This window comes from Notolepis coatsorum (assembly GCF_963971535.1).
Source record: "Notolepis coatsorum genome assembly, contig: SCAFFOLD_228, whole genome shotgun sequence".
Classification (NCBI taxonomy): Eukaryota; Metazoa; Chordata; class Actinopteri; order Aulopiformes; family Paralepididae; genus Notolepis; species Notolepis coatsorum.
The window spans coordinates 261,565-272,500 of record NW_028169331.1 but is presented as its reverse complement, the minus strand read 5'-3'; the positions used below and the strand labels follow the sequence as shown (position 1 = coordinate 272,500).

The window sequence follows — 10,936 nt, the reverse complement described above, 5'->3', positions numbered from 1 at the left end:
CCAACAAGGAGGCCTGAGGCCCCGCGGAGCTCACTCTCATCACTCTACACGCACTACAGGGAACCCCCCGGTGGTGAATATTACAGCGACAGCTGCATACAGATCTAACAAGTACTCTGGAGAAACTACAGTAGCGGCCTCACTTGGAGCGCGACAGATCTTCACAGATTAGAGCGAGAGAGAGAGACGGACGAGACAGACAGAGTTTAACCCACATTAGCCTCTGCTGTTGGAGAGGGCCTTAATTAAAAATGCCCCAATCCTCTGGGGTTTGGGGTGAACGAGTCCACACACACACACACACACACACACACACACACACATTTTCCTTCCTTGTGGGGACTGTCCATTGACTTACATTTATTCCCTATCCCCTACATGCCTAACCCTAATCTTAACGTAACCCTAACCCAGTGAACCATAAAATACACCCAGTCCTTGTGGGATCTGAGCAATGTCCCCACAAGGTTGGTAAAAAAGAACTCTTTAATTTTCTTTCCTTGTAGACATCAACGACTCGCGTGCACAATAAACGCACACCGTGTCAGACACCTGCGGATGAGACGGACTTGGGTCCAACCGTAACCCAGACGCACAGAGAAAGACACAAACAAAAACTAAAAAAGCGACCGTTTGCCAGCCTATAGTCAAAAGGACTCCCAGAGAGCATTAAAGCCATATCGTTCTATTATACCACTGTACTTCACACACCAGAGGGAAACCACACAACTATGAGGGTATACAAGAGTCAAGGACCCAAAATTAATGTACTGTCCCATCATGCCCAGTGTAGTAGCCTAATACACATCATGGATTATCATCAACATTGGACATTTACACACATGCACACACACACACACATACACACGCACATGCACGCACACACACACATACACAGACATACACATATGACACACAGACTGAGATTTTATCCTTTGATTTTCTCTTCCTTCCCCCCCTCCCCACAACTTTTCTTTCCTCTTGTGTTTTGGCTGAATGTAATTAATTAATGATTTGTTTATTTAATATAATATTTGCCACCTGGTTTGAAAAATGAGCTGATCTTTGTTCGCTGCATCTGACTTTATTTGAAGTTAATAAAAATTAATGTTCTTTGCAAAAAAAAAACAACAACAACGGTGGTGTATGATTGTTTCTGATACAGTGGTGTGCGGCGGTAGATTGACAGGTGTAGATACCGCTGAGAGGAGGTGGGCCTTAAGGAGGAGATCAATTCAGTTTCAATTCAATCAATTCAGAAAAATACAAATGTAGTTTTGACACAAGAAGGTTTTCATATCCAACCTATTAAGACGTCATTGGGAATAAATGCTCTGTCATATTAGCAAATTAACTATAATATCAGTTTAACAATCTTGAATTAATTGAATTGAAAGTTAATTCACAACTAACCCTGATAGGTATACAGTGACCCTATCATTCTACGTTGTAATGATAATTCGGCGGAGAGGTGGGTATGTTCTAAATTTACTGGAGGGCATACTCTGTATACTGTATACAGGGATGGCTCTGGGCAGAGACCAGGGCTAGAGGGCGCTAAGCCACCAAGCCAAAATGTTTTAAATAATTTGGATGAAGACAATAATTATGTTGTGGCTTTCTAAAAGAACAGAAATAAAAGGTTGGTTGTGTGTTCAAGGGGACGTAGCCTATGATGTTGGCTGCTAATGAGTGATTAGTGACAGTGTATGTTAGGGGGATTTGATTGGTCGAGGTGAGGGTGAGTGGCCGAGTTGAAAGTCCTGCCTAGGAGACCAATTATTACCTTAAGTAAAGTTAAGTAAAGTTGTTAAGTTGCAAACTCCACACACACAGGTTTTCCCCCGGGGTTTGAACTAGGCAGCAGTGCTAACTGAATTGACTGAATTTCCCCAAGGGGATCAATAAAGGAATATCTGATCCATATCTGTAGGCTACATTATATAGTGATACAGAGTGTCTTGAGTTAAGGAAATGGATGTTCCGAAATGGGTGGTAAAAAACATGTAGCATTTGGGTTCATAAAAAGCACATTATGATCTCATAATCATATTGTTCTCCAGCAAGGTGTCTTGTGATGCTGATTAGATAGCATAACATCAGCCCACCTCATTTAACACTAGTATAATATTGTCTATAGAGCACTGCAGAAACTCTCTAGGGACACAAGTCAGCACCTCCAACCCATATATACACACACAAATGCACACAAACACACATGAATGCCATAAAGAGCTGCAGTTGTCTCATGATGTTGTTATGATGTTATTACAGCCACCATACAGAGAGAAACACCCAGCAGTCCATTAAGCAGTAGCTCGGCTGGTTGTTTCATCACGGGGCCCTCTGGACAGGTAATTCACAGCAGGAGGAGGGAGACATTTGAGGGGAAATGAACAGAGTATAACGTGTGAGAAGCCCAGGCTCTTACACAACATGTTGGGACTAAGAACTATAAACCAGGCTCTTATACAACATGTTGGGACTAAGAACTATAAACCAGGCTCTTACACAACATGTTGGGACTAAGAACTATAAACCAGGCTCTTATACAACATGTTGGGACTAAGAACTATAACCCAGGCTCTTATACAACATGTTGGGACTAAGAACTATAACCCAGGCGCTTACACAACATGTTGGGACTAAGAACTATAAACCAGGCTCTTACACAACATGGTGGGACTAAGCACTATCACTCAGGCTCTTGTACAACATGTTGGGACTAAGCACTATAACCCAGGCTGGGCTCTTACACAACATGTTGGGACTAAGCACTATAACCCAGGCGCTTACACAACATGTTGGGACTAAGAACTATAACCCAGGCGCTTACACAACATGTTGGGACTAAGAACTATAACCCAGGCGCTTACACAACATGTTGGGACTAAGCACTATAACCCAGGCTCTTGTACAACATGTTGGGACTAAGCACTATAACCCAGGCGCTTACACAACATGTTGGGACTAAGCACTATAACCCAGGCTCTTGTACAACATGTTGGGACTAAGCATTATAACCCAGGCTCTTACACAACATGTTGGGACTAAGAACTATAAACCAGGCGCTTACACAACATGTTGGGACTAAGCACTATAACCCAGGCTCTTGTACAACATGTTGGGACTAAGCATTATAACCCAGGCTCTTACACAACATGTTGGGACTAAGCACTATAACCCAGGCTGGGCTCTTACACAACATGTTGGGACTAAGCACTATAACCCAGGCTGGGCTCTTACACAACATGTTGGGACTAAGAACTACAGTCTTACTTTTATATTTTCCATACATTTCTCACCATCCTACTACACATAACTACTAGTACTTTATTAGGGTAATATACAGTATTCGGTTTTATGGTGGGTGTTTACTCTGACATTTATGGTACTTCTTGCTGAGCAAGAAAGGGAAAGAGGAGCTATACTGTACAAAGCCCCTTTATTTGTAAATCTTGTCCCAGTTTCCCAAAGCAGCTTAGGAATAAGGCCAACCTAGGCCTATTGTAAGCCAGTGACAGTGAGAAGATGTGATGTAATTGGGAAACCTAATCTCCTAGCTCCATTTGATACTATAACGTCTCAGAGTGATTAATGGGGATATACAGTACCGATATGGGATTCTGTAACAGCTGTAGAGTCCCATATCTGTATCCAACTAATATCGGCTTGAGACATTATAGGCCTTGTTCAGACGACCAGCCCAACTCAGTTGTTTTGGCATATGCAGATTGTATCCAGATTGTTTTTACAAAGCCTGGACAGCACATGAAATGCGATTTTTGTTAATTGTATTCAACCCACATTTTGGAGGTGGTTTGAAATGTGATTTTCCAATCTGATGTCCACAGATATGTCTCAGTCCGCACACTCAGGACTGGATTTCAAAGTGCTTAGACACACAACGGTGACGTCAAATCTAGAGTGACGGAGGTGCATCAGAGCGTCTGAACAGCAGAGTGTCTGAGCAGCAGAGTGTCTGAACAGCACAGTGTCTGAACAGCAGAGTGTCTGAGCAGCAGAGTGTCTGAGCAGCAGAGTGTCTGAGCAGCAGAGTGTCTGAACAGCAGAGTGTCTGAGCAGCAGAGTGTCTGAACAGCAGAGTGTCTGAACAGCAGAGTGTCTGAGCAGCAGAGTGTCTGAACAGCAGAGTGTCTGAGCAGCAGAGTGTCTGAGCAGCAGAGTGTCTGAGCAGCAGAGTGTCTGAACAGCAGAGTGTCTGAGCAGCAGAGTGTCTGAACAGCAGAGTGTCTGAACAGCAGAGTGTCTGAGCAGCAGAGTGTCTGAACAGCAGAGTGTCTGAACAGCAGAGTGTCTGAACAGCAGAGTGTCTGAGCAGCAGAGTGTCTGAACAGCAGAGTGTCTGAGCAGCAGAGTGTCTGAACAGCAGAGTGTCTGAACAGCAGAGTGTCTGAGCAGCACAGTGTCTGAACAGCAGAGTGTCTGAGCAGCAGAGTGTCTGAGCAGCAGAGTGTCTGAGCAGCAGAGTGTCTGAACAGCAGAGTGTCTGAGCAGCAGAGTGTCTGAACAGCAGAGTGTCTGAACAGCAGAGTGTCTGAGCAGCAGAGTGTCTGAACAGCAGAGTGTCTGAACAGCAGAGTGTCTGAACAGCAGAGTGTCTGAACAGCAGAGTGTCTGAGCATAAGAGTGTCTGAGCAGCAGAGTGTCTGAGCAGCAGAGTGTCTGAACAGCAGAGTGTCTGAACAGCAGAGTGTCTGAGCAGCAGAGTGTCTGAACAGCAGAGTGTCTGAGCAGCAGAGTGTCTGAACAGCAGAGTGTCTGAACAGCAGAGTGTCTGAGCAGCAGAGTGTCTGAGCAGCAGAGTGTCTGAACAGCAGAGTGTCTGAACAGCAGTGTGTCTGAACAGCAGAGTGTCTGAACAGCAGTGTGTCTGAACAGCATAGTGTCTGAACAGCAGAGTGTCTGAGGAGCAGAGTGTCTGAGCATAAGAGTGTCAGAACAGCAGAGTGTCTGAGCAGCAGAGTGTCTGAGCAGCAGAGTGTCTGAACAGCAGAGTGTCTGAACAGCAGAGTGTCTGAACAGCAGAGTGTCTGGCAGCAGAGTGTCTGAACAGCAGAGTGTCTGAGCAGCAGAGTGTCTGAACAGCAGAGTGTCAGAACAGCAGAGCAGCAGAGTGTCTGAACAGCAGAGTGTCTGAGCAGCAGAGTGTCTGAGCAGCAGAGTGTCTGAACAGCAGAGTGTCTGAGCAGCAGAGTGTCTGAACAGCAGAGTGTCTGAACAGCAGAGTGTCTGAGCAGCAGAGTGTCTGAACAGCAGAGTGTCTGAACAGCAGAGTGTCTGAGCAGCAGAGTGTCTGAACAGCAGTGTGTCTGAACAGCAGAGTGTCAGAACAGCAGAGCAGCAGAGTGTCTGAACAGCAGAGTGTCAGAACAGCAGAGTGTCTGAGCAGCAGAGTGTCTGAACAGCAGAGTGTCTGAGCAGCAGAGTGTCTGAACAGCAGAGTGTCTGAGCAGCAGAGTGTCTGAGCAGCAGAGTGTCTGAACAGCAGAGTGTCTGAACAGCAGAGCAGCAGAGTGTCTGAACAGCTGAGCAGCAGAGTGTCTGAACAGCAGAGTGTCTGAACAGCAGAGTGTCTGAGCATCAGAGTGTCTGAGCAGCAGAGTGTCTGAGCAGCAGAGTGTCTGAGCAGCAGAGTGTCTGAACAGCAGAGTGTCTGAACAGCAGAGTGTCTGAGCAGCAGAGTGTCTGAGCAGCAGAGTGTCTGAACAGCAGAGTGTCTGAGCAGCAGAGTGTCTGAACAGCAGAGTGTCTGAGTAGCAGAGTGTCTGAGCAGCAGAGTGTCTGAGCAGCAGAGTGTCTGAACAGCAGAGTGTCTGAACAGCAGAGTGTCTGAGCAGCAGAGTGTCTGAACAGCAGAGTGTCTGAACAGCAGAGTGTCTGAGCAGCAGAGTGTCTGAACAGCAGAGTGTCTGAACAGCAGAGCAGCAGAGTGTCTGAGCAGCAGAGTGTCTGAACAGCACAGTGTCTGAACAGCAGAGTGTCTGAACAGCAGAGCAGCAGAGTGTCTGAGCAGCAGAGTGTCTGAACAGCAGAGTGTCTGAACAGCAGAGTGTCTGAACAGCAGAGTGTCTGAGCAGCAGAGTGTCTGAGCAGCAGAGTGTCTGAGCAGCAGAGTGTCTGAGCAGCAGTGTCTGAACAGCAGAGTGTCTGAACAGCAGAGTGTCTGAACAGCAGTGTGTCTGAACAGCAGAGTGTCTGAGCAGCAGAGTGTCTGAGCAGCAGAGTGTCTGAACAGCAGAGTGTCTGAACAGCAGTGTGTCTGAACAGCAGAGTGTCTGAACAGCAGAGTGTCTGAGCAGCAGAGTGTCTGAGCAGCAGAGTGTCTGAGCAGCAGTGTGTCTGAACAGCAGAGTGTCTGAACAGCAGAGTGTCTGAGCAGCAGTGTCTGAACAGCAGAGTGTCTGAGCAGCAGAGTGTCTGAGCAGCAGAGTGTCTGAACAGCAGAGTGTCTGAACAGCAGAGTGTCTGAGCAGCAGAGTGTCTGAGCAGCAGAGTGTCTGAACAGCAGAGTGTCTGAACAGCAGTGTGTCTGAACAGCAGAGTGTCTGAGCAGCAGAGTGTCAGAACAGCTGAGCAGCAGAGTGTCTGAGCAGCAGAGTGTCTGAACAGCAGAGTGTCTGAGCAGCAGAGTGTCTGAACAGCAGAGTGTCTGAACAGCAGAGTGTCTGAGCAGCAGAGTGTCTGAACAGCAGAGTGTCTGAACAGCAGAGCAGCAGAGTGTCTGAGCAGCAGAGTGTCTGAACAGCACAGTGTCTGAACAGCAGAGTGTCTGAACAGCAGAGTGTCTGAACAGCTGAGTGTCTGAACAGCAGAGTGTCTGAGCAGCAGAGTGTCTGAACAGCAGAGTGTCTGAACAGCAGAGTGTCTGAACAGCAGAGTGTCTGAACAGCAGTGTGTCTGAACAGCAGAGTGTCTGAGCAGCAGAGTGTCTGAACAGCAGAGTGTCTGAACAGCAGAGTGTCTGAGCAGCAGAGTGTCTGAACAGCAGAGTGGCAGAGTGTCTGAACAGCAGAGTGTCTGAACAGCAGAGTGTCTGAACAGCAGTGTGTCTGAACAGCAGAGTGTCTGAGCAGCAGAGTGTCTGAGCAGCAGAGTGTCTGAACAGCAGAGTGTCTGAACAGCAGTGTGTCTGAACAGCAGAGTGTCTGAACAGCAGTGTCTGAGCAGCAGAGTGTCTGAGCAGCAGAGTGTCTGAGCAGCAGAGTGTCTGAGCAGCAGTGTGTCTGAACAGCAGAGTGTCAGAACAGCAGAGCAGCAGAGTGTCTGAACAGCAGAGTGTCTGAACAGCAGAGTGTCTGAGCAGCAGTGTCTGAACAGCAGAGTGTTTGAACAGCAGAGTGTCTGAGCAGCAGTGTCTGAACAGCAGAGTGTCTGAGCAGCAGAGTGTCTGAACAGCAGAGTGTCTGAACAGCAGAGTGTCTGAGCAGCAGAGTGTCTGAGCAGCAGAGCAGCAGAGTGTCTGAACAGCAGAGTGTCTGAACAGCAGAGTGTCTGAACAGCAGAGCTCACAGGTATATGGACATGGAGGACAATACAGAGAACAACAGTCAAATAATAGACACATAAATTGTCTGCTGGTACTTTGGGGGGAGGAGGCTTCTGTACATTTCTCTTGCGTTCGCCGCATCACCAGTGGACATAGTTAATGTCGTTACCACAGCAACCCATGTAGATAGGTTGGTGATGTCTGGACACACAAATCCAATCCAATCTGATCACCTGCAAATAACAGTGCAGACAGTCTGTATTAAGGATCTGATTTGAGAAACAAATCAGATTTGCCTGCAGTCTGAACAATAAAGCCATAGAGTCTCATATGGATATATCCCAGCTAATGTGAGACATTATAGAGCTATCTTATAACACTATCCAATTTATCCAACACAATACATTCATATTGGCATGGAAAGGTGGGGAAGATTACTTTCAAAATGAACTTTATTACCTACATAATCTGAGAAGCCCAAAAACTCTTAATATAAATTGTAGAATGTGTGAAAGCTTCTGGGTGCAGCCAGATAGAGGGGGGTGCTCCATATACAATGCATGAGGCCATACAATGTTTGTAAGTAAGTAAGTAAGTAAGTAAGTAAGTAAGTAAGTAAGTAAGTAAGTAAGTAAGTAAGTAAGTAAGTAAGTAAGTAAGTAAGTAAGTAAGTAAGTAAGTAAGTAAGTAAGTAAGTAAGTAAGTAAGTAAGTAAGTAAGTAAGTAAGTAAACGTTATTTGTATAGCACCTTTCACAGATAAAATCACAAAGTGCTTCACAGAAGTAAAACATAGCAACAGTTACATAGAGATGAACGCACTACACATAAATGTGTGAGCATCTACACCCAAATTAGGTTTTACGGTAATTCTGGTTACAATGGTCTACCAATACTAGAATATAAACCTCATTTTGGGTGTAAGAGCTCAGCAGGTTCTCCAGTGAGTTCTAGCAGCCCAGAACCGCATCTCTTAGCCCAACGCACACAGCGGGCGATTTTTGCCAGGCGACCGATTTTTTAAGCGAGAATTGTATTGCTTCCATTGTTATGAATGAGACAACCCAGACGGCAGGAGATTTTCGAGCAACGATCGCGCAGCAACTTCTGTTAAATGGCTAAATATCGCCTCAATCCTATTTTTTTGAGGCGACGGCAGGCGACACAGCAAGGACAATGAGCAAATAACATGACTTCTACTGGTGTATCATTTGTAATATAAATGTATTTATCAATATATTCATTGATCAATAACCTACGTATTATTACCATGCTACTTATGTTAATTATTATTAACAGGAACAATTTTAATAAATAACGTTAGTTGGAGAATAGTGGCCGCTTGTCATTAACTAATAAATTGACAATGCACCACGATGCACCTACTAGATGTTTTTATACTCGGGTAACAAAAGAAGTTGTGGATGTTGACAGAGTTTAATGTCCAGGCTGCAGCTGATGTAGTTTGTGGTTTATTGTCCAAAGAAAATGATGGTTGAGAACACTTTTTCCACATTTTGTTATGTTACAGCCGTATTCCAAAATGGATTAAATATTTGTTCCCCCTCAAAATTCTACACACAATACCCAATAATGACAAAGTGAAAACGTTTTTTTTTTGTGCTAATTTATAAAAAAAAATTAAGAATAAACGGATAAGTACATAAGTATTCACACCCTTTACTCAATACTTTGTTGAAGCACCTTTGGCATCAATTACAGCCTCAAGTCTTCTTGAGTATGATGCTACAAGCTTGGCACACCTATTTTTGGGCAGTTTTTCACATTCTTCTTTACAGATTGTCTCAAGCTCCATCAGGTTGGATGAGGAGCGTCGATGCACAGCCATTTTCAGATCTGTTCAGAGATGTTCAATCAGGTTCAAGTCTGGGCTCTGGCTGGGCCACTCAAGGACATTCACAGACTTGTCCCGAAGCCACTCCTTTCTTATCTTGGCTGTGTATCTTGGCTGTGTGCTTTTGGTCGTTGTCCTGTTGGAAGGTGAACCTTCACCCCAGTCTGAGGTCCAGAACGCTCTGGAGCAGATTTTCATCAAGGATCTCTCTCTACATTGCTGCATTCATCTTTCCCTTGATCCTGACTAGTCTCCCAGTTCCTGCCGCTGAAAAACATCCCCACAGCATGATGCTGCCACCACCATGCTTCACTGTAGGGGTGGTATTGACCAGGTGATAAGCGGTGCCTGATTTCCTCCAAACATGGCGCTTGGCATTCTGGCCAAAGAGTTAAATCTTGGTTTCATCAGACCAGACAATTTTGTTTCTCATGGTCTGAAGTTCTTTTTTTTTTATCCACTTTTTCTCCCATTTTTCTATTTTTCTCCCATCCCAATTTCGTATCATCCAATTCAACCCTCCCCTGTCTCGAACGCTGTTTCTTGCCTCCCACAAGCCGGCTGCAATGTGGACTAAGTCATACATAGCACGAGTCCCCTCCGATACTCGAGGTAACAGCAGTCGCATCTTTTCACCTGCGCGGCGCGATCTTTCAGCGTCAGGGGTCTGCGCTGTGGAGGGGCGCCGCCCCCATCGCTTCCTGATTCTACTGCACAGGCGCACCAACCGACCTGTAGGAGTCGCTGTCCACAATGCCCGATCCCCACCCATCAGTTTCCCACCCCCTAATACTGCCAATGTGTATTAGTACGGACGACCAGCTAAACTGAAAGCAATGTGGAGCGCTGGGCTCGAACAGGCGAACCCAGCGTCTCCAGTATTTGTGGTGAGCGCCTTGCCCACTGCACCACATAGCCGTCCTATGGTCTGGAGTTCTTTAGGTGCCTTTTGGCAAACTCCATGCGTGTGCCTTTTACTGAGGAGTGGCTTCCGTCTGGCCACTCTACCATAAAGGCCTGATTGGTGGAGTGCTGCAGAGATGGTTGTCCTTCTGGAAGGTTCTCCCATCTCCACAGAGGAACACTTGAGCTCTGTCAGAGTGACCATCGGGTTCTTGGTCACCTCCCTGGCCAAGGCCCTTCTCCCCCAATGGCTCAGTTTGGCTGGGCGGCCAGCTCTAGGAAGAGTCCTGGTGGTTCCAAACGTCTTCCATTTGCGAATGATGGAGACGACAGTGCTCGTTGGCACTTTCAATGCTGCACTTTCAATGCTGCACTTTCAGTGCCGCGAAACAATCCTGTCTCGGATGTCTACAGACCATGCCTTGGACTTCATGGCTTGGTTTGTGCTCTGACATGCACCGTCAACTGTCGGACCTAATATAGACGGGTTGTGTGCCTTTACAAATCATGCCCAATCAATTGAATTTACCACAGGTGGACTCCAATCACATTGTAGAAACATCTCAAGGATTATCAGAGGAAATAGGATGGACCTGAGCAAAAAAAATTGTGTCATAGCAAAAGGTGTGAATACTTATGTACATGTGATATTAAATCTTTTTATTTTTA

General features: G+C 45.9%; 1 protein-coding gene across 1 annotated transcript in view; it reads right to left on the bottom strand.

Moving 5' to 3' along the window:
- Nucleotides 1-10,472, bottom strand: part of LOC311248740 (protein FAM131A-like) — a gene marked incomplete at both ends in the record, with an annotated part of 48,258 nt that extends 37,786 nt beyond the window's left edge. Inside the window, one exon of the mRNA XM_084339572.1 lies at nucleotides 10,373-10,472. Coding sequence (XP_084195698.1) covers nucleotides 10,373-10,472 — 100 coding nt within the window. The remainder of the gene's footprint in view (nucleotides 1-10,372) is intronic.
- Nucleotides 10,473-10,936: the final 464 nt, after the last annotated feature.